The sequence below is a fragment of the Suncus etruscus genome, chromosome 2, assembly GCF_024139225.1.
Source record: "Suncus etruscus isolate mSunEtr1 chromosome 2, mSunEtr1.pri.cur, whole genome shotgun sequence".
NCBI lineage: Eukaryota > Metazoa > Chordata > Mammalia > Eulipotyphla > Soricidae > Suncus > Suncus etruscus.
The window spans coordinates 90667082-90692164 of record NC_064849.1 but is presented as its reverse complement, the minus strand read 5'-3'; the positions used below and the strand labels follow the sequence as shown (position 1 = coordinate 90692164).

The 25083-nt window shown below is 41.2% G+C and overlaps 1 protein-coding gene across 1 annotated transcript in view; it reads right to left on the bottom strand.

Moving 5' to 3' along the window:
* SEMA5A (semaphorin 5A) overlaps window positions 1-25083 on the bottom strand; it is a 450728-nt gene that overhangs the window by 63942 nt on the left and 361703 nt on the right. The window contains exon 12 of the mRNA XM_049767907.1: window positions 13453-13660. Coding sequence (XP_049623864.1) covers window positions 13453-13660 — 208 coding nt within the window. The remainder of the gene's footprint in view (window positions 1-13452; window positions 13661-25083) is intronic.

The following is a 25083-nucleotide window of genomic DNA, read 5'->3' as shown; positions in this document are numbered from 1 at the left end:
CAGGTCCTTCCTGGTTTGGCTGTGTGATTTGATCATTTGGGGGAAGGAAGTGTAAGAATTTTAGGTCATGAATATATGAAAGTGGAAATTTCACTGCTGAATCCAGTCTTGGCTTGCTTGGTAAATACCCAAGAGTCACACTGCCTGAAAAGATGCTGTTCTGGGGGGACAATACCCAGAGAGACTTTCTGGAAATATGGGGTACCCTCTACCTTCATCTGGGAAACAGATCTGAGCTTAGTGTGGACAATGAGTCCAACTACTTCCAGCTGTGTCCTCACTAGCCATGACCCAAGATAGTCAAAAGCATGAAGATACCCAAAGGAAGATGTTTACGTTGGCAGCTCTTAGTGTAATAGAAAGGCCAGAGTATAAGTGCTTCCATGTAGAAAGAAGCCACAGAGCAAGTGGACTCTGTGTATTGCCCATGGTGAGCAAAAAGGGCATATTTTGACAATTCACCACACTCCAGAATGACTCAAGGGGCCGGAGATAGAGTACTGCTTGCCTTGCATGCAGCCAACCTGGGTTCAATCCCCAGCATTCCATATGATTCCTTGAGCCCTTCAGGAAGGACTCCTGAGTGGAAAGACAGGAGAAACCACTGAAAATTGCCATGTATGACCCTAAACAAAACAAACAAACAAAACAGAACCAGCACTCAAAACCAGAAACAAACAAAAATAGAACCAGACTCAAAAGCTTGCATTCCTTTCCATGGTTTAATTATAGCAACATGACTAGTAGGCAAAAATGGAACTTTCCAAAGGATCAGAGGTTACCAGCTCCCTAACTCTATCCAGGTAATGACACAGGGGGTCATTTTTTCTTTTGTTGATTTTGGGCCACACCCAGTGATGCTCAGGGATTACTCCTGGCTTTTCACTCAGAAATTACTCCTGGCCTGGGTGACCAAATGGGACACCGGGAATCTAACCATGGTCTTCCCTAGGTCAGCTACGTGCAAGGCAAATGCCCTACCATGCACCATCACTCCGGCCCCCACAGAGGGTTATTCTTTGGGTAATTTTCAACATAAAGCGACTTACAACAAAATCTCAGGACAATACTGAAGGGTTTATGTGTTCTGAACACTCCACATTACCGCTAAATGTTACAGTTTTTAGACACAAATATTCATTATTTAAAATATCATTTTACTGGGCAAAAGAGATAGTACATATGGGACGGTGCTTGCATTGTATGTGGCAGACCTAAATTCAATCCCTAGAACCACAGGTGACCCCCGAGTCCCCATCAGGAGCACTGCTGGATGTGGTGTCCCCAATACTACACAATCCAATTTATATATGTGTTTACATGTGGGCAAAATTCTGATAAATTCTACCATTATTCCAAATCAGGCACTTAGGAAAACCACTCAGCATTTGGTATTCATTGGGGAACTTGGTTTTCTTAAAGAGATTATTGATTCTCTTAAATCCCTATTAATGGAAGTGGCTTTTCTTTAGCCCACTTTTACATAGTTATTCCTAGTGAGATGAATCTTTTAAAATTTATTTTCCTTATCTAGTAATCTTAGATGATTCCCATTTTATATAGTACCCTGAATTCAGAGAATATGTTGGTCAGAATTCAAATGCCGAGTCTGAAAATACATTTAGCTAAGATTATGACTGAGAGCTAAATGTGTTTTTACAGGAAGACTTTCATTTTAGAAGAATAAACTACTCTCCTCTTTCAAGGACAATGATGCTAATATTTACCCAAACCTTTTCTAGGTATTTTAGAACTGGTAGTTAGGCTGTTGACTAAATTGGGTAATAGAGAAAAGTAAGTATAATTGTTCAAACATTTTCATTGCTTTTCTGAAAGCTGGAGTTAAGGAATGAATGTGGCTGTATTAACTATTAAATACCTAAGACATATGTTTTATTTCTAATGGAAATACTTGCTGTTGTATCAATTTAATTTTGATATGAAGAATCATGACTTATTATGGTGATTTTGTTTAAAGAACTGAGTTTACATGAGATGGAGGTGAGGGGGACACTTGGGACATATGACCACATCACCAGAAGCTAACACTAGTGATGGCTGTGATGTTGGAATGATGTATTCACAAAATGGAAAATGAACAGTATTGTAAATCCTGGCACCTTACACAAATGGCAATAAAAGAAAACAAAAGAATTTTAACATACTAATAAATGTAATTCATTATACAAAGTAAAGGTGAGATGAGTAAATTCTGTTAACATTTTGTTCTTGGTATACAGTTACCTCACCACCATCACCAAAGTGCCCAAAACCTCAAACTGATACCCTGTGTTACCTCTAGTCCACACACAGCCCCTTAGTCTGGAGCTCTCAGATGACCTAGAGATTGTTATTTTTGTTTGTTTGTTTGTTTGTTTTTTTGGGTCACATATGGCAGCACTCAGGGGTTACTCCTGAAATCGCTCAGAAATCGCTCCTGGCAGGCTCAGGGGACCGACTATATGGGATGCTGGGATTCGAACCACCAACCTTCTGCATGCAAGGCAAATGCCCTACCTCCATGCTATCTCTCCAGCCCTTAGAGATTGTTCTTAATGATATTCTGTTTACCTTGGTTTTGTCTTCCCATATACCAGTTGAGTGTGACCATCTAGTGTTTGTTCTTTTCCCTCGGGCTTATTTCCCTTCACATAATCCCCTCTAGTCCCATCTAATACACAGCAAATTACAAGATTTTATTCCTTTCTTATAACTGCATAGTATTCTACAATGTATACATAGCACCACTCTGTCATGCATTCATCTGTTGTTAGACATTTGGGTTGTCCCTGTCTCCTAGCTACTGTATTGAGAGCTGCAATGAACATGGGTCTACATGCATCTTTTCAGATTCATATTTTATTTCCAGTATAAATACCAAGCAGTGGAATTACTTAGGTCTTAGTAAAGATTCGATCCTAGATTTTAAAAATATTAAGACTCTTTTACAGCAGAGGCTAAATCAGACAACAGTCCCACCAGCAGTGAGTTGCTTTTATGAAACCATGTCCCTGGCAGTCCTAGTTGTTTGTGGTAAGCCATTCTCACTGCAGTTAACAGGAATGTTTGCAGGACTTCAAGTGTTTGATGTCCTTCAAACATTCTTTTATTCCACCTGTACTTCAGTGCACCATACTAGATTTAGACTTGATGAGTCTAGTACTGTTGTGAGGAAAACAAATACAGTCAATGCAACCAAAGAACTTATATATTAATATAAAAATAAACATACACTGACCAATATCAACAGATAAGAAAAAATTAGGGGAGGTGCTCCCATACAGATAGATAGATAGATAGATAGATAGATAGATAGATAGATAGATAGGTAGGTAGGTAGGTAGGTCTAGCACATGAACACATGGCCAATGGCACTGGATAAAAACTAATAAATAAACTTTGAAATAAACCAAAATGATCTGTTTGATGAGTGTCAACAAAAATCAGAACATATTGGCAAACTCTCAGGTCTTTGTGGTATTCATACGGAAGAGAACTCTGAATTTGCAGAAACAAAGGGAGTCAATTTTTTGGCTTAGGCTTCCATTTAGAGGGCAGAGGCTAAGGAAACTTGTAAAAGTCTTAGGGTCTCCCTCTGAATACTGGCATTTGACAATGCTTCCCAAAGATCATGCAAAGGCCACAGGTCATGGAGCAGGATTAATTTCTCCTCTGTTATGAAGGCAGTCATATCATTTAAGTGTTTTGGAATGATTCTTGCCTTGATTCCCTGGATTATTCAGCTATCTTAATTTTAATCAACATACCAATATATACTACAGAATCTGCTTTTACATGAGGAATTGAATTAAAGGCATCATCTTTCTAGAAATAATGCTGACAAATATTCTAATCAGATAATAACCATACTGATGAATACATTTGAAACATCCATATATCCTTCAATTGAGAAATCTCAGTGGAACATATACATATTCCTCCATTTCCTTGACTCCAGAACTGGAGTGACTATACTTTCCTTCAGGTCTGTTCAAAGTCTAAATTATGTCATGTAATAAAAGAATAGTTTTTGAGATAGGACACATGTGATAATTTTAATTAATCTATATATTTAACAATAAATCATACTATGCAACTATATTATGAACATATTTTGTATCAAAAGTACTAAGTCTGAGAATGCATGGACATGTATTCAGCATAGTAACATGGGACATTCCTGTGTATTCCATTTAGTGGTGCAATCTTTCTTTTCTTTTTTTTTTTGGTTATTCGGGCCACATCCATTTGATGCTCAGGGGTTACTCCTGGCTAAGCACTCAGAAATTGCCCCTGGCTTGGGGGGACCATATGGGGCGCCGGGGGATGGAACCGTGGTCCTTCCTTGGCTAGCGCTTGAAAGGCAGACACCTTACCTCTAGCGCCACCTCGCCAGCCCCAGTGGTGCAGTCTTTCAATGACAGATCATTTAACAACACCATTGGGAACACTCATTTTTATATGTAGGCACCAAATGGTGGGTTCACGACAATGCCCAGGAATGAACTGGACTCCAGTGATTGAGAAAATATAACACAAATTTTATTGTGCTGAATTTGAATGAACAACACAAGGTGATCACTATTAAAGACAAGCTCACACAAGCGAAGCTTACAGGAGTCAGAGAAGATGGGCCTGGAGCGCTCTGGGAAGAAGAGATATTTGACTGAGTGAGGAGCATGTTCTTAGAGAGAAGGTTCTGGCAGGATGACATGGAGTCATATGTATACATCATAGAGGTGAGCCAAACAGTTTAGGTTAAGTTTTCTAAAAGTTCCAAAGAACTGTACAGGTAAAGTGAAATGTTGGGGTTTGGCTTAAGCCATAGAAGTTTAGGTATGATCTAGAGTATTATTTCCCAACTTTAATCTGTGCTTGGTTCCTTCCTAAGATCCATGTTCTGACAGTTCCATATTCTCTTACTTCTAACCCTCATTCATGTGATCCATTTTCCCTTCTTGTTATTGAATAGCTGTACTCAGGCCTTACTCACTCCTGGTTGGCCATGTGCAAGGCAAACACTTTACCTGCTGCACTATCTCTTTGACCCCCATTTATGTGATTTTTCACTTCTGTCCCCTTTGAAACATGCAGGGGAGCAACATGAGGCCATATGGCTCCCAGCTGAGAAATTCTGGTTAAAAATGCAACAGAGTGAAATCTACTAAAAGATTCATCTATAATCCCCAAAAACTGAGATGTGAGAACTATAGTAGACTTAAAAAAGGTTAGGCATATGCCAAGTCAAAGATAATTACCTGTTAAAATATATGTATTTATATTCATTATGCACTCCTTGTTGGAGGCATATAATACTAATTCATGCTATATGCTATGATTTGTACATAAAACAAATAAACTAGAATTTCATTTCATCATTCACCTTTAAGACATTAAAATTGACTCTGCATTGGCTTATTCAATAAGACTGATTAAATAAGTGAGGATTTCCCAGAGTTTTATTTGCCTTTACTATTAACTTCAAATAACTGATATGTATAACCAATAATACTGAGAAAATGGCTTAAAGTCTGTATAGGTACCTCCATAAAAATTAAAAATTTTAATTCTTCTTAGATTCTGTTTTCTGAAAAAAATCTCCAGTTAACACTAAAAATATAATTGACATAAATTTTATATAAATGAAATAAAGATACAGGTCCAGAGCAGAAGGCATTTGAAATGAGAACAAAAATGCCCTCTAACTCTAGAAATCATTATCAGCTTTGTGTGATTTCTGGTAAATGCAAATAATCTACTTAACTACTGGGTTGGCCCGTAATATGGAGTTGCTTCTTTTGTTCTCAACATCACTGGACCATACCACACTCATCTCATCCTCATCCCCATCATTTCCTTGGGAACTTTTCTCAAGAACAAAGACAAAGTCTTTCTGGAAAGGCCGAGGGTAAAGTTGTCTAGGAATGACCCAGTCCCAGCAAACCAGGATTTCAGGGTTCCAACCTAAGGCTATTCTAATTCCTGATAGAGAAGACAAATTCAGTGTTTATGTGCCAGAAGGGGAGAGGATAGAGTTGCTGGTCTTTTCCTGGAGGGTATAACATAGATATTTAATGTCATTTTCTCTCCTCTATGGAGCAATGGTGACTAATGGATCTCTCTAAAGTCCTCCTCCTCCAGGCAGTGAAGGGGAAAAATGAGCCTGATTTCTAATTTTTCCAGTATCTGCAATGAAAAAGTTTAATGGGCATACTAGGAAGACACAGGGGAGTGAGTCTAAAGCAGTGGTCCTCAAACTATGGCCCGCGGGCCACATATTGTATTTGTATGTTTTGTTTCTTCATTGCAAAATAAGATATAATATATGCAGTATGCATAAGAATTCATTCATAAGTTTTTATTTTACTATAGTCAGACCCTCCAATGTTCTGAGGGACAGTGAACTGGCCCCCTGTTTAAAAAGTTTGAGGATCCCTGGTCTAAAGGGTCTTTAGTGACACCAGAAGAATACATCAAGGCTAAGCTATGCATCCAAAATTTACACAAAATTGCCAGAGGACAATGCTTCCAGAAAAATAAAAATTCTACTATTCCGAATTTTTCTGGTCCATCCCATGGTACTATGTGCTTACAGCTGCAAGGATAAAGCTGAGTGCCCAGAAAATCTCCCTGGGAGTTGGACCCACACTCCTGCCACAACAGAACAGTCTGGGGTGCATAACACACTTCCCTGAAGGGTGAATTCAAGTGTCCTCCTCAATCAGTGATGGCGATACAGTGAATCCTTGGCTATACTCATGGACACCAGTTAGCCTGCAGCAGAGCCTGAATGAGAGCCCCTTCAGTATGGATAGGCAGATGCCTACTGAACATTCCCTTCAAGCTGGACTATATCCTGTTGCCATCACTCAAAAATTCAACTTTTATATGGCTGCAGTCACAGAGTTTCAGGAAGTTTATTTGCTAGGTAAACAATCTAAGCAAAGGGGCAGAATCTGGCCAGCTGGTCCCAGTAGCTCTTGAGCCATTTAAAGGTTTGCAAAGTCAGAAAAAAACAATTCTGAACAAGTTGAGTTACCTTGAATTTGGTTCCAAGGTCATGTTAAAAATACGACTGGGCAAAAAAAAAGCAAAATCTATTACCAAGAGCTAGTGTGCATGTATGAGCATATGTCGAGCACTCAGGTTTCAGATGTGTATGTATGCACATGCCATGTGTACATATGTGAGAGAAAAAGAGGAAGAGAGAAATTTGGGCCTTCACTGAAGACACAGGAAAAACTGAAATTGGAGCCTTCCACAGATTGTGCAAAAAAAAAATAAATAAATAAAATAAATCCAATCATTTGCTAGCAATGCTGACTCAGCAGGAGCTATGCGAACTTTCCATAGTCTCAGAGAGGAAAGAAAGCAATCACCTCATATTGAATTCTTACGTGCTAGGCCTTTTAGGTAGTCTCAGTGATAATACTGAAAAGCTTGCTTATAATCACACACAGCCAGCAAAAGGCTTATCTAAATCCACCTGAATGCAAAACTCAGGATCATTCAATAGACAGTTTTACAGGTTCAGGTAAATGGTGCTATCCTCAAGAATCATTCATTCTTTGCAGGAATCTTTCCTAACATCTTTTATGAAGTGAACATTGCACAGCAAGGTAACAACAAAGATCTATAATGGGAGAAGAGAAACACACAATTGAGTTGGGAGACGTGTTGAAAATGAGGGGTGGTGAGATCCTTAAGTACACTGGCGATGAGTGCGGTGTTGGAATTCTGCATGAGAAGCATTAGTAACAGTATTGTAAACCACAGAATCTCAATATAACGTTAAGAACAAATTTGGGCTGGAGTGATAGCACAGCAGTAGGGCGTTTTCCTTGTATGAGGCCGACCTCGACAGACCTGGATTTGAGCCCCAGTATCCCATATAGTCCTCTGAGCCTGCCAGGAGTAACACTTGAATGCCACCAGTGTGGACAAAAAGCAAACAAACAAAAATATAAACAAACAATAAAAACAAATTTAAAAAAGACAAAAAAACTCAGTTTATCCTATTTAAAATAATGTCCCCAAGGGGCCAGAGTGATAGCACAGTGGTAGGGCATTTGCCTTACGTGTGGCTGGCCCAGAACAGATCTGGGTTCAATCCCAGTGTCCCATATGGTCTCTTGAGCCAGGAGTGATTTCTGAGCACATAGCCATGAGTAATCCCTGAGCATCACCAGGGGTGGCCCCAAAAACCAAAACAAAAATAAAACAAAATAATGTCCCCAAAGCATCGTGTATCTAAGATCTGGGGGCTGAAGTGATAGCACAGTGGATAGGGTGTTTGCCTTGCATGTGGCAAACCTGGGTTTGATCCCTGGCAACCTATATGATCTCCCCCCCCCCCATTCCCAACAGGAGTGATTTCTGACCGCAGAGCCAAAAGTAACTCCTGAACATCACCAGATGTGGCCAAAACCAAAACATCATGATTCTAAAATCCATTAAACAAAAGAGAGAGACCTATATCAGAAAACAAAACAAAATAAATACCCTATATACCAGGTCAGAAAAGAGCTAGAAGAACTTAGGAAATGGGAAAATGGGCCTGGTGGGGGTGAGATGGACGTTGGGGACACTGCTGAAGGGAAGTTGACACAGGGAGTGAGATTGAACCTGGTAACCTGAAACCCATCTCTGAAGAAGGGATAGTTCTCAGAGTCTAAAAGCTAAGGGGTGAATTTAACTCTGTTCCAGGTAACTCCAGGCAAGGGGCAAAACAAAAATAAAACCCATCCTGTAGTACAAGATTTCTTTTGGATTTGCTATAGAGCTGAAAGCTGAGAGGTAAGGAGACCTAGGATAGGGAGGTATGAAACAGGCCTGCTCAGTGCTCTCTACTGCTTTTCTCATGTTGGGTTCCAAAATCTAGCAATGATGGTGGTTTCTAAACTCTATTCCAGTGACAAACATGGCTTGAATTTAGGAAACATGAGGGGGCTAACTCTTTGAGGATACTGAACCCCAAAGTTGGCAGATCTAAGGGAAGTGTGTCACCTAGACCAGAGCATTCACCCTCAAGGAATAGTTTTAACACAAATTCTTGTACTTAGGAACACCATATCTATTGTAAGAATAAAATGCTTTCATTAAAATATTCATCCATAAAAAGGCAGAGAGAACAATTCATTCCAAAGTCATGGTTGTGAAGATGAGTGGGTGTTGCAGAAGTGGGCATCTCACTGAATAAGAAGGTGCATGTCTGGTTTCGGCTGGTAGGCTGGCACCCGGAGCTAACATCCATGTGGGGTATATATTCTGGAGGTGGATCTGCCAGGAAAACTAAGGGAGTCATGACTGTTTTTCTTTTTTAACTTTATGAGACTTTAAGAGCCCTAGAAGGGATTGAGCTCACCATTTTACATGAATAACATTGCATTATTTCCTTCCTGAAAACCTCTCCTGAAATACATACCCTTCAGACCCCTCACAATGGTTCATTCAGCCCAATGGTGGCAGAAACAGTCACAGTGGGTTTCAGTTCTCATTTCCACATCCTTTTTTTTTTCTTGGTCCCTGCCTGTGGCATTTCAGAAAAATGGTTCTTCTGCACCAAGTTCATCTTGGAACTTCTCTTACAATCTCTTTCTCCTTGTTGGGACCTGGGTTCTGAAGAAGGAATGCCATTTTGTAAAGGCCAGATGGCAGGCTACTTCTCAGTTTCTGAGCAGGGAGAAATGCCGTTTTGCAAGAACCACATTGTGTAGCCTTCACAAGCCTATTTCCATAGACTCCACCCCACACTACCTGGCCATACCATATCAGGGAAGGTCAAGGGAGCAGTAGAAAGGTGCCCCTAGACAATAGTCAACCATTTTAAAGATCATCAGAAAGCTGGAACCTCCCTATATCTTTTCCCTATGTAATCTTCCTCATGACCTTGAGTAGGGCGCATCTCCTTCAGAGTGGAGGTGTTTTTTGGCAGACTTTATTCCAGTTGAGTGGTCTCATCCTTCTGGTCTGGACTCTAGCATCATCACAGCCTAACTGAGCACTCAGGAAATGCAGGCTCTTTCTCCCTTTCTTTGGATTTCTATTTAGTTGTACTGATGGTGAGTTTTCTAATTCTCCCATTTGTAGGTTGTCTTCATCATCTCAGTGAACTTTAAACAACCCACTCACATTCACTTGTAGAAAACATACTTCTGCTTGGTGAATTAGAAATTTAAGGTTATTTTATTTATTTATTTACTTATTTATTTGGTTGGTTGGTTTTTGGACCACACCCATGGTGCTCAGGGGTTACTCCTGACTTTGCACTCAGAAGTTACTCCTGGCAGATTGGGAGGACCATATAGGATGCCAGGAATCCAATCCAAGTGGGCTGCATGCAAGGCAAACACCCTACCCACTATGCTATCACTCTGGCACCTAGAAATCTAAGATTAAAAACACAGATTGTGATTCAGAGATGGCATAGAAAAATGGGGTTAGAGAGGTAGTACAGAGGTCAAGGCTTATGTCTTGGATCATACGCTTATGCATAGGGTCAACCTTTGTTTGATTCCCAGTACCTTCCGTGTTCCCCGAAAGAACCACGTGAACATGAACGAGCTATGAGCATCAATGAGCCTGGGCCAGCTCCCTCCTCCCCCCAATAAAATTTTTAAAACTACATCATTTGGTAGTGATGTGAAGCTCAGAAATTGAGATCTGAATGGCTTCCAGAGTGAGACTTTAATGGTGACTGATTTGGGGTTGAAGATCAAGTTAATGCTGGGGCCTTAGGGGGAATCCACAATTGAAATTTAGGAGATGCAAGTTAAGCCAAAATTTCTCATTAGACTGAAAGGCACAAAGAATCCTTAATAAATATACTGCAAATTTAATCACTAAGGTTATAGTGACACTAGAGCCAAGACAAACACAAGGGAAGCACTGAGAAGGAGAAAAAGATGAAATTCATTGTAAAAGTTAACTATTGGCTTTGTAAAATGGGTGCCTAACAAAACACAAAACATCCTTTGTATGGTTCTGAGATTCTTGCTTAATGGCAAATGTCCCTTGCCTGCAGGGATGTTAAAAAATGCTGGAATTTCTCTTCACACACTGTTTGGTTTTTCTGTCAGGCAGATGCTATCTTTGGGAGAGTATTTAATTAATAAAGGTGCCAACCTCTTCACACCACTTTGGAGAACTTTGCCCTTTCAAGCAATCAATGTACTGCCAAAACTTCGTTTCCATATTAATTTTCTTAATGAGGTGCTAATCTATTTAACTCAAAAAACACTATTCCAGGGGAAGTGAATGAAGAATAACCAGAAACATTTTCACAGTTCTAAGTCAATGTCTTTTTCTGAATGGTTCCATCTTGCACTCAAGCTTCAATAAAGCACAAATAAAAAGACTTGTATCTTACACTACTGACATTCCAGGCTAGAATCCTTCCTGCTTCTAGCTCTTCCCTTCTTAGTTTTTAAAACATGAGAAATAAAACAAACATCTAGAACCCAAGGGCTTTCAAGTTGTACAGCTCTGCTTTTTTAGACCAGTTGCTGCACCATACAAAAGAACTGAGGTCTTCTTCCTACAGTTGTGAGATCTCTCTCCATTCCCAGCTGCTGTTCTTTCTGGTCCTGAGGCCTAAGGAGTACATGAGGTCAAGGTGGGACATTGTCCCTGGGGAACATGATGAGAACTTGACCATCTTGAGCATTCCAGTATGAGCATGTGGCCAGCTCCTATGGAAAATATCCCCTAATAAAAGCCCCAAGGTGGGGACTGTCCCCTGAGTTGGTCAGGCTAATTTTAGCTTGGTTTCGACAATGCAGGCTGCATGCAAGCTTGCGCCTAAGCAAGAATGGAGCCTACTAGAAAAGATGACCCTGACTTCAGTGCTCCATGTTAGAAGTGCTTAGTGCTTGTGATTGTAGAGGCCACAGCTATATAAAAAAAAACTTCCAACCTTTGCTATTACTATGCCTATTAATCCTTGATGTACCTCTTAACTCTGAATCTGTCCGCAGACTTTTCTGAATGTGACAGTTAGTATAAGCAATGGTTCACTTGTCAGTGGTGTGAGAGCAAATACTGGCCCCTTAGTGTTAAATGGGCAGCTTTGCCTCTTTGGGGCTATGAAATGAAGGACAGAGTCTCTCTCTGTGTCTCTCTCTGTGTCTCTCTCTGTCTCTCTCTCTGTGTCTCTATCTGTCTCTGTGTCTCTGTGTCTCTCTCTGTCTCTGTCTCTCTCTCTCAACAATCTTGCAAGACAAGGCGAAGGAACTTGTTTGTAGGTGACCACATGCACTCTTCTTCCTACCACTGTGATGGGAGCTCCCTTGCCCCCCGCCCCCGAGCAGAATCCCATTTTTACCCAGCATTTCTATTGGGCAAGACATTAGAGACTGAAGTATACTGGTAAGTAATTTTCCAAATCTCAGTTCCCTGTAATAGCACCTTGGGGTTTGGAGACCCACTGCAGTCAGCTAGACTACCCTCCCAGGAAAAGGGCTCTGTATAGCTGACCACTGGATCCCAGGGCTCTCCAGATCCAGCAGTTGTTAAAGACTTTTGAGACAGGAGGATTCCCAAGGCCCAGACTGAGAAAGCAGGCAGATGAGCTGGTTCAGCTGTCTACATCACGTGTCCATATTATGCCTTAGGTGTTTGTGCAAAATATAACTATTGTAACCAAAATATTTTCCTGCACTTTTCTTTTTTAATTTTATTTTTGATCAAAATGGATTACATATCTTTCATAATAATTTTAGGTACATATTAACATTGAGTCAGGGGAATTTCCACCACCGAATTTGACCTCCCCCCACCTTGACACAACTGTAGTTTTCAAGCATTATTCTTTCAGTGAAAGTTGGTGGGGATTGGAGTGATAACACAGCAAGTAGGGCACTTGCCTTGCACTCTGCCAACCCAGGACCAACATGACTTTAATCCCTGGCATCCCATCTGGTCCCCCAAACCTGCCAGGCATGATCCTGAGATCAGAACCAAGAGTAAATGCTGATTACTGCCATATGTGAACCCCAAACAAATGAACAAAAACAAATACTCATCATAAATAAAATTATATCAAAATATATCAAAAATGAAATGATCATTTACTGTCCTACTACCTTCAAATTTCTCCCAGCAGCCCTGATATGTCTATTAGGGTGGCTGTTGAATTGTCCTCTAACTTTCAGTCAACATTCCGGCACTAAATGGGATGTTTTGAATTCCCAGAGCCTTCAAATCTGGTTTAATACTCTTTGTTTTGTGCCTTTGTATTTTTGTTCCGTTTTCCATTTTTGGATTTAGGACCATACCTGGTGGCTTTTGGATGTTACTTCTGGATCAGTGTTCAGAGGTCTCTGAGCACCTGGAGAACCATGCAGTGGTGGGGGTTCATCCCAGCTTCCTTGGCTGCAGGATTCTTACAGCACTCACAGTCCCATGCCCTCTGTTCCTCAGCTGCCCTGCCCAGAGCCACTCTGGGGGTCCTACCTGCGCGATCGATGGAACTGGCAGCGCTTAAGTGGCAGCTTGGCTACATGCTGGCGCAGCCCCACAAACAGGGCGCTCTGGCTGTGCAGGATGCGGAGGCTGCGGATGGGCTCGGGCCGCCGCTCGGGGAACAGCTCTATCTCCTCCAGCAAGCAGCTGCCCGAAACTGGACTCAGTGGGGCCCGCACCTTCTTAATGGTCCCGTAATCTGTGAAGGAAGACAGAGAGGGAGTCTCAGAGATTGCCGGGCAGGAAAGAATCGAGCATCTCCCAGACAGCCTTGTTCTCCTGGCACTACTAGCAGTGGAATCTTAGTACCCGGGAGGTGGTCAAGATCTGTGCAATGAAGCTTCTTCATAAGGCAGAAAGAAGCATGAAATTACCGTCAGCCTCTCCAGGGGAGAATTACACCCTCACAGGACAAGGGCTCTCACAGTGGTCAGTCTGCACCATCACCTGGAGTCTGAGAGGCTGACTCAGGTCCCAGCTGAAGGGGCCAGAAAAAGGGCCAATGCAGAGACAAAGCAGGAGCATACATCTCCTTCTCTTCCTCTTCCTCCCAAGGCTTGATCCAAGCCCCTCAATTCTGCTCACAGACCAGACTCTCTCTCTCTGCACCAGCTTTTCTGTGCAGCCATTTGCTGCCCTGGCATTGAGCTTAATGCAGTAGAGCTCTGGAATGACCAGTTGGTGCAAGAGATACACACTTACAACACAGACAGACCCCTGGAATATAGGCCAGGTCCCCAATGCCAGCCTGTGAACCCAGGGAGTGGAACCAAGCCCTCAGTTCTCCATTTCAAGCCTGTGAACCCAGGGCATGGAACTAAACCCCCAGTTCGCAAACGCCAGCCTGCAAACTCAGAGCATGTAACCAAAGCATGATTACAAGATTCTGCAAACAATGAAGAAGAAAACCAAGAGCTTTAGCTTCGGGGCTTCCTATCAGAACCCAAACTTGGCAGCACAAACAAAGTTCCCAGTTTTCTTTTCCAAGGCAGTTCTGGGAGATGGAGGAAGATTATATTTAAAGAGAAAAAGACACACAGACATAGGCCATCTTGAACTTATTAAAATGCATCCGTAAAGCATCTCTGGAGAATTTTGGTAGATGAAGAAGGGAATTCATCATGGATGCAGTATTCACACCATTGCTTCATTCTCCTTTGTTAGTTATTTGAACTTAAAAGGGGCAGTGGTTTTTGAGTGGGACTTGCTTTTGAGGGAAGAATGACACTTCTGAGTTGTGAGTAAGAGGGAGGAGAGGAAAGGTGGAGAGCAAGTAAGTGTGAGAGAATGAGCAAGGGGTGGAGAGAAAGGAGACAAAGACAGAACAATCTATAAGGCAGAGAAAGAGATATTAAAATAAAAAGAATAAAAAAAACAATTGAACTAATGCAATATACAACTTTCAATGTGCAAGAAAAATCTGTTTTCATTGCATGCATTAACCTTTTTTTTTTACTTGAAAGCTGCTAGGATAATGAACCACAGTGCAGTTGGGGTCATTATGACCAGCCTACTGCAAAGTTTCACAGATAGAGCATTACCACAGGGCAAGGTGGGGACTATGGGAAGGTCAGGAGTACAAATGTCTCAGGGCAAAGTCCACTGAGTTGTCAATTCCTGCAAAGAGAGTGAGTTACCCTGTGTCCTGGTGACTTTCCTTGGGCTTTGTGGTGCAGCCTGGGGCCCAGTCACACCTCAGAGAAGTTTAGAGGGGAAAGAAAGCCAGGGACCAACACAAGCAGCAACAGCCACCAGGCACAGGCTCCTTTGAGAAAATGAAGTGACAGATTCTCTTGGGGCAAAATAAGAATTTTTCTGGTGAACAAGATGGAGGCACAGCAGATGGGGCCCCAGAAGGAGCCTGAGCTTGTTCTTGTAGGATTTTCACTGGAATCCCAGGTCAGTCATGACTACAGGCCATTGCAATTGGAAACAAAAATTCTTTGTGGCTCATTTTTTATGTTACAAATGGCTTTTTTGAGGGTGAGGGGGTAAACACATGATGTGCACAGAGGTTACTCCTGGCTCTGTGAACAGAAATTACTCTTGTCAGAGTCAGGGGATCATATGGGATGTTGGGGGATCAAATTCTGGTCTGCTGCCTGCAAATGCCCTCCCAAGTAAGCTATTGCTTTGGCCCCTGATGGCTTTACTAGGAGATGATCTCCTGGGTTAATAACAACTCAACTGTCCACAGGAATTTCAAATTCCAAACACATAATCGGAAATGATCATTAATCACTTGATAGAAAGCAAATGACAGCATCAATCCAAACACTCCAAGGCTTATTTTTGAGCAGGCATCAGGGCCTAAGGGAAATGTCTGGCCTAACACTGCTGAGAGCTAGGTCTGGGCAGAATCCGTGCACCCAGCTGTGGCCTTTCTACACTCTTGGGAGTGGTGAGGCCTGTTGAAGCTCTGTTGCTCATGGGCACAGCATGGTGGGGTGGCACAGTGCCCATCTGAGTCTCCATGCTCTCACATGTTGGTTGAAGAAACATTTCCAAGCATTGACTTTGCTTCTGGGGACACAGATACATAGCAGTGACCCCATCTGTCAGGGACCCACTGCAGGAGGAGTGGGGCCAGCTCTGAGTGAGCCCAGCCAATGCTTGCCTCAGCCCATTTCCCTTCAGCTACCCATCTCTTCCTCTTCTCTGCAGAGCTGCAGGAATGAGCTGGTCCTTTATGTGCAATTGGAGACATTCCTCCCCCAACCCCCAGCCGCCTTTCCTGGGTTCTGTCTGGCCTTGTGTCCTTTTCTTTGACAGCTGTAAGTCTAGTATCTGACTCTTGCAGAGTTGCTGGGAAGATGTTCTTCAGATGGGGGATTCTTTTTTACATTTCTCTGGTCCCCTCAGTTGTGCCAGACTCTAGGGAGGTTCTCTCTAGTATCAGGTCTGTGTCCCATGAACAGCCTCTCTTTACTTTTGAATGGATGAATATAATATTTATATTAATACATCTGCATTGGCTAAGAGAGTGAACAGATAAGCTGAAGAAGAAGCAAGGAAAAAGGAGAGAAGAAGGCAAGGAGGCATAAAGGAAGGAGAGATGATGGGTAGGCAGCCTGGCAGGGAGATGTCATCATCATGTTATTTGTTCAGGGCAGAGAGATGGCATAATGGGCAGAACATTGCACATGGCTGACTCATGTTCAATCCCGTACATCCCATATGGTAGGTCTTCTGTAGCCAATAAGGAGTGATCCCTGATCATACAATTGGGAAAAATTCCTGAGCACTGCTGAATGTGGCCTCCAAACAATCAAAAAATAGTGGCAGGTCATATAATTTCCTGGACATTTAACAATAGTTATTTTATCTGTTCATGTAAAGATAAAACAAAAAGCATTCCTACTCTCAAGCAACATGGACAGATTTCAACGGCAGTCTATAAATTAAATATGAATAAAGGAAATCATTTTAATTGGTTTCCTCTGATAAAAAAAAAATGTCTGACAGTTTGCCATCGAAAATAAACCCTGTACATACACCTTCAGCCTGCTGAAAAGAAAATATTATAGCAGTTGTAAGGGAAAAAATCAGATGCCAAAAATACATGAAGCTATCTCAGTCATCTTAAAAACTCTTGAAATCGAAAAGAAAAAAAGGCATTTTTATCAATGCCAGCATGCCAGCTTAGCTCCTCCAGGGACTAGATTGGATGCACAGAACAGGTTCTGCCCGGCACGAATGTCTATAATATTCAAATATAAAGAGACTGAAAGAGTCTACTATGGATTCTCTCCTCTGGCTACATCATGGAGAACCATTTCTCTGTAGCACAGCTGTCAAAATGGAAACTATGGCTCCACAGTACGGGAGAGAACCAGGGAGGGAATGATGAATGTTGACAGTGCTGGAGAGTATTGGAGAGTATTCTATATTTACATTAAAACACACTCAATACTATACAAGGCAGCTTGTATTTGCCTCTTTCGTTTTCTTTTCTGTTTATTTTCTGGGCCACACTTGGTGCTCAAGGGTCACTCCTGGTATTGCCTGGGACTACATATCCAGTGCAGTGCCAGGGATTGACTCCAGGTTGGCTGAGTGCAAGGTAAGTGCTTTAAGCCCCGGACTATCTCTCTGGCCTTGTCTCTGGTGCTTGTCTCACCTGGGCAGATCAGTAAGTAGAATTTTACACTGTGGGGTAAATATGCCCACTGAAAATTGAATTTTAGATAAACTAAAAAATGCTTGTTGTAATTTTGCTTCTATGCAAGGCAAGTACCATATCTGCTGTATAATCAGTCCCATGATTATATGGGCCATTATATATTTTATATACATCTATATTTATTTATATATATGGGCCATTATATATGTGTATATATATATATATATAAGCCACACCCAACAGTACCCAGGGTTTATTTCTGGCTTTGCACCCAGAAATCACTCCTGGCACACTCCAAGGACCATAAGGGATACCAGGGATCTAAATTGGATCAGCTGCATGGAAGGCAAATACCCTAATGGCTACGCTATCATTCTAGCCCTGACATGATATTTTTTACATAAATTAGGTTCCATTTATTTTTTATATGAAATTGAAATTTAAGTGCTCATCCTGTACTGTGATTTTATTTGGTAACCTTAGGATAGCCACATCCTTTAGGATAGTTTTGGAAATGAACCCAAGCAAACACTCAGTTGCTTGAGAGCTTTCGTGATCTGAAGACTTGGAACGTAGGAATAGAAGAACAATAGCAGAAGAGCAGGCAGAGCCTCACCTTGCACATGACTAACTTGGGATTCAATCCCTGGCATGCCATGTGGTTTCTTGAACACTGTTAAGAGTGATCACTGAGCATAGCCAGGAGTAAGCCCTGAGCATGGATGGGTGGCCTAAACACTGTAATTAATCAATCAATTAACCAATCTTGAAAAGAAATGGGAGTCTGAGGAGAGCCATTAATGTATGATTCCTCTTAACGGCATTTCCCAGAATCCAATTTCAGAAACAGGAAATAATTTTCACAAGAGTAATGAAAACATCAAATATTGGAGGGAAATGCCCCACAAAAAAAAATAATGAAAGAACTGCTGTTGAAGGAGCATGGGGTATTAAGAGAGAGGTAAACCTTCTTTAACTGTTGGCCAACTCTTTGGATTCTATGGCATCTTTCAGGGGTCAGAGAACTAACCCAATTCTGAGTAAGTTAGATAATCATCTAGATTCCAGTTTTCTAGAAGCTGCCTTCTGCTGTCCACATGGAGTACACAAATGCACACATCTGCATCATCTGGTCACAAGTACAATACTTCTCCACTCCACACCTACATGGGACACTAGCAGATAAACCACAAGGACATCCAGGCTCCCTGACACCACCTACTTGCAGTGTGAGGTGTGCAGAGCTCTACTCGAATAAGGCTGTGTAGATGAGCAAAAGTGAAGGTAGGACAGCTGGGAATAAAAATAGGAAAAACAAGTCCAAGAAAATTGGCCAGACCAACCGTCCAGGTTCTCTAGTGTGCCTGGCAATGTCATGAGGACTCTCTTGGCGATAGTACTCAGTTGGTGGGTCCAAAAAATCACAGGTGAGCAAAGAAATTCTGAAAGACCAGCAATGAGTTTCTGGCAGGTGGGAAATATGGCTAGAACAGAATTACTGTAATTATAGGGTGATTCATGCCCACCTCAATATTAGGAGTCATTAAGAAAATGGCTCATTAAAAAAAATAAAAGCCTAAGAAGTAAAGAAAAAGGGTTATCAGGGTAATGCTGGAACATTGTCCAAAGAAACTGTAATCAATTCTATTATAAAAGTGACTGCCAGGAAGAAATATTTATACAACACTACAGTGTTTCTGGAAAAGGACATAAAGAAATTCTCCCAGAGGAGTCCAGCCACAAGAAATGATGGCGTGTAACTCTTGGCTTGCTCTGCCAAGCTCCAGTCCCTGGGGAGTACGTACTTATCTTTCAACAAATGCACACTATGGGATAAGAAAGGATGGGCCCGGAGAGATAGCACAGCGGTGTTTGCCTTGCAAGCAGCCGATCCAGGACCAAAGGGGGTTGGTTCGAATCCCAGTGTCCCATATGGTTCCCTGTGCCTGCCAGAAGCTATTTCTGAGCAGATAGCCAGGAATAACCCCTGAGCACTGCTGGGTGTGGCCCAAAAACCAAAAAAAAAAGAAAGGAGAAGGAGGACAAACACAGAAAAATGCACAGGCTTCATTCAGCAGGAAATAAAAAGTATTGGGACATAAATGAAAAGATGTCTAAAGATCAGAGCATGAAAGAAAAATACAGCCAGGATCAATGTTTATGCTAATGCTTGGGATTAGGGTCCTAGTGCCTGAGTCCCAGGAACAGCAGTGATGAAGCCAACTGGCTCTTAAGACCAACATCGTCCAAGAAAAATCCACTACAGTCTCCCTCAGTAAAAACAAAATTTCCGGTTAATCATATTTCAAAAGAAAAAGCAAGAGACATGACTTCATTATAAATATTTAATCTACTGTATCCAAAATATTATATGTAATATCTCAATAGGTAATTGGTGTAAAATTATTGTGAGACTTTACATGCACTGTTTTATGCTATCATAAAAATTCAGGTTCCATTCAGACTAGCTGCACTAAACTTGCTGGTAGCCACTTTTTGCACAATGATGTTCTTCCTGGAGCTTCCCTGGAGAGCTACATGATCATCTGCCCACCCCTAGCTGGCAACAACTCAATAACCCACATGACAATAATGAAGTAGGCCCACTGCATGTGGCATGTGGAAATTGGCCATCATTTAATAGGAATAAAGAAGTCCCTATATATCAAGGTCTGAAATTTCCTGTGAATGAAAAAACACCAGTAGTTAACCAAATACTCTTGGTTACCTACCCAGTGGGGGGACCCCTATTCTAGAACCTGAAGTCCAACTCATTAATCAAGTCATCAGTCACCCCTTGTTTACCTGCCATGATACTGGAAATATGGCCACAGGCAAGGGATTGAAGAGCCTGCCTAGAGATACCTTCTTTAGCACCATTTCCATGATACTAGGAAGCAAGACACAACACACCAAAACTGAAAAATTGGTTCTACCTCAGCTGCATTCAAAAGGAATTTCAGGTGACAAAAGATTTTTTAAAATACAATAAAAAAGAGAAACTTAAACTTTTAAAGTGAGATGTAATACAAGTCCTACCACCCACATCTGGTTATTAATGGTTGATTTAACTGTGGTTTTTTACTCAGAGGGAATTATGATGGTTTTATTACTTTCTTTGATGTATTTCAGTAGTGTTAGACTTGATACAGTGTTTTCAACGTTCAGTTTTCTTAGCTGTGTTGAGCAGGACTCTTTTTGCTTTTGTTTGAGATAATCAATATAATATCAGTCACCTGGGGCAGAGATAGCTCTATCTAGGAGTTAAGGCACTTGCATTGTGTGCCACCTATCCCAGGCACCAGTTATGGTCTTCTGGGCACTGCCAGGAGACACTCCTGGGCACAGCCCTGAGCACTGTCAGGTGAGTCCCTTCCAATAAAAAGATGCATATAATAAGACAAGGACTCACTCATACAGACATTGTTGTGTTCACTCAAAATTGTTGTACTGAATCCTTAATTGTCAGTAGCTGAGAGTGAGATTGTGTTGGGGAGAGAAGTTTTTAAGGGGGAGTAATTATGATCAAACAAGGCCCCATGAACACTACTGATCCATATTACTGGGACATATAAGGCAGGCACCCAGAATGTGTAGACACAATGAGGGGTACACCTCCATATCCAAAGAGAGGCCTCAAAAGAGGCCAGCCTGCAGAGGCCTGGATGCTGGAGTCAGTCTCTGGGTGGTTACTGGGAGACCCATCAGGTTTTGAAATGCTCCAAGGTTTTATTTTACAAGGTAGCAGAGCACAAAGCAGGACAGGTGAGGGGTGCAGAGGAGATTCTTTGGAAAGCAGAATCTGGGATCCAAGTAACATACTCAAAGCATTTTTTAAAGCTAAATTATATTTTTTTCCTTTGTGATTTTTTTGACCACACCCAGCAACGCTCAGGGTTTACTACTGGCTCTGTGCTCAGAAATCACTCCTGGCAGGCGTGGCGGACCATATGGGATACCAGGGACTGAACCCAGGTCCATCCAGGGTTGGCCATATGCAAAGCAAACGCCCTATCACTGTGTAAAGCTAAATTCTAAATGTTTTTTATTATACTACTGAGATATTATGACCTAGATTCCTAAATTCTTTTGAGAGAAAGAGAGAGAGAGCATATGTGTGTGTGTGTGTGTCTGTGTGTCTGTTGTGTGTATGTGTGTTAGGCCATACCTGGCTCCTAGCTCTGTGCTTAGGGATCATTCCTGGCAGGGCTGGAATCAAATGCATTTGGCTGTTTGAAAGGCAAGTGCCTTACATTTTGTATTACTTCCCCAACCCTCCATGATTCCAATTCTAAATCAGAAAGACATTATAAATAATCTGTTAGAGTCCAACGTACAACCTTTTATGGGAATACATTTGATCTTTGCCCAATATATATTGTCATTCATTTCATTTCCCATTAATTCCCAACCTGGAGAAAAGCTGCAGGATATAAGGCAGAACATGTGATCCAGTGCAAAATAGGTTCTTTTGGAGAAACATGATAAAATAACTCACAGCTATGATGACTTTTGTTCACCAACTTTTTGCTAATGACCTAAGTGACCTTTATGCAGAAATTAAATTGACAGTGGGCTCAGAATGAACTCTCAATGATCTGAGGAAAAGGTTTCTCATTTTAAAAAATGTCATATTAGAGGATTGTGAGAACTTTAGTTGGAACAAAGTTTCAAAAATCTAGAGAAAACAATTTTTTGATGAAGGTAGGCAGGCAAAGGAGGAGGATGGAAGAAAGAGAAAGAAAATAACAGAGCTTCCACTATGCTAAAAAAAAAGTTAAGATTGTGGGGGTTTTTGTGTGTGCTACCATATGATCACACACCAATATGCAAACATTAAATGTGCAAAGAGTAAAGCTTGAACCAAGGAACAATTACTCTAAACTATACCTAAAGTGTCCATTATACCCTAGGTGAGCCTTAAGAAACCTCAAGAAATGAAACATACCATAAAAATGAATAATTGTTCTCAATTCTTCTTGAGAAAAGAAGTTTGAAACATGTCAAAAGAACAGAATATATAGTTCTTAAAAGTTCAATAAAAATCTTACTGGCACTGCTTCATACTTTATTATTATTTTAATATGTATATGAATATCTACTCATCTATCTCTATATAGTATCTTCTGTAAGCAAAGGACAAAGCAAACATCCAAAAAAAAAAATAAAAAGCAAGTATTGGTCCTATAAAATGAATAGAAACATGCAAGGCTTATTGCAAAGCACTGAATGTTATATATATTTTTTATAACTTTTGAAAATTTTGTTGTATATTTTTTTATTGTGGGCAAAGTGAATTACAAATCTTTCACAGTAATATTTAAGGAACATAGTACTAATGAATGAGGGGCATTCTCACCACCAGTGTTGTCTTTCCTCCCCTCCTGTTTTCATCATGCATCCCTCTTCCCCCTCCTCTACTCCCCCCCCCACTCCTGTAACGCTAGTGCAGCTGTTCCCCCCACGGACAGCTTGATGTAGATTGGGTATAATTTCTGTTGTCGTTGACTTTGGGTTTTATGTTCAAGTCTGATCATTTTTATTTTCCACCAAATGGACATACGACTGTCTGGTCTTGGTACCATCCATTTTTCTCTCTCCAGTTATGATGCTGATCAAGGTGATTCCAGTAATGTGGCTCTATCTGAGATATAAGAAGGGATATGGGACGAGTTTGTCTAGGTGCTGTAAGTAACCCCTTGGAAGAAGAAAGGGGAAAGAAGAAAAAAAGGAAGAAAAAAGTAACAAAACAAAATAAAATGTGACAAGGGAAAAACAAACCAAAACGAAACAAAAAACCAATAAGGGAGTAACAAAATAAAAGTACAAAAAAGATTAAGAAAAAAAATAAACCCCAACCAAAACCATCTGCTACGAAGAAATGCATAAAAAAAAAAATCAAAAACGAAAACAAGAGCAAAAACAAGAGGAAAAAAAAACAAACAGACCAGCAACTTCTTAAAAAAGCGTTGTGTTTTTGAAAATTGTGTTGTATTTTATAGCAATATTTCCTATTTTTGGTGCAGAATCCAGAATAGAAATTAAAGCAAGTGGCAATTCTGACCTGGTTACATGTCAGTGAGCTAAAGATTCATCACAGACAGAGAGACGCTAATCTGGGAGGTTCAATTATTGAGTGTGCGTTAAATTCTATTGGATTATCCCCAGTGCAGTAAGGGGTATGTTCAATGTTTGTCAGATGACCCAGGGTTACTGTAGGGCAAAAGGAAATCTTTGGTGTTGGCAGCCACTCCTGCTGCCATCCTGAGCCAGGCGCTGATGAAATGCCCTCTTCCACTCATCATGCAGCATTGCCATAGCAACAGACCATTCTCTGAACTTCATCAATCCAGCCCCTCCTTACTCCAGAGTGGCAGGCAGCCAACACATTAGGAAAGTTCATTCTTTTAACTTGTAATTGAGCAAATGAAGTCATAGGTCTTGGCACTGGAAGCTGGGCAGGGCATTTATATAGTAAAAGGGATTTCAAGAAAGAAAGCAGGTGTTCTTGGCTAGTGCACATCTGAGGAGATGATTTTTTTTTTTTAACTCAATGGATCAGACCCAAAGACTCATTGACTTTTTTTTGTCACAAAAGCCATGTGTCAAAACTTATCAAATTATATACTCCAATTGAAGTTTTATGTCATTTAATATTTCGTCTAGATGTCTTAAAATACTAGGAGTTCAAAATGAGTCCAATAGACTACTGCGGCTCGTCTTTTTCAAATGCCACTTTTACTGAGGTCCCATAATTTACAGTCCTGTTAATCATACTTTTCACACCATCACTCCTATACCACATCGCTGCTCTCCACCAGCAATCACTTTTTTTCCCAAAGTGAATATGTTAGTCTTAAATTAGATGCATAGTTCTTCTTTCCCAATATTTTAAACCTTCTTTCTGCAGCCTCACCTCATGTTAAGTCCCAGAGATTTGGGGTTCTAGGGCTGTAGTCTGCAAAGTCCTCCATCAAACTCCTGATCTGAGCACATGCTTAGCTTGAAGTAGGTGCTCAGACAGCCATATTGCTCAATATGTGGGCTCTGGGGCCCAAAGGATCAGCTTAGACGTCACAATCCAAAACCCTTGAGACTAAGGACAGGTCATCCACCTCTGTGCTGCTTTCAGCCTTGTTAAGCTCCCCACCAGGACCATGCAATGAGTTTATCCTCACAGATGGCTGGAACCCTTCCCTGCATATGGCATAAGGTAAAATACCAGAGTCTGACTTTCTGTTTCTGCTCTGCTGAAGCTCAAGTCTTAGCTAAAATGTAAAGCAAGCTCCCAACTTGGGGGTGGATGGGTAGATCTCATCCCACACAGAGCCATAAGGAAACAATGGCTCTATTACTACTCTGATGTCCCAAACCGCAAAGGCCCCCTTACAGCCTTCTAAATCATAAGCTCGGGCTTACAGGAAACTTAACTACAGAGTTTTCTGTGAATCAAACCATATTACATTTGAAACAAGAGTGCAATTAATGGAGTCCTTTGG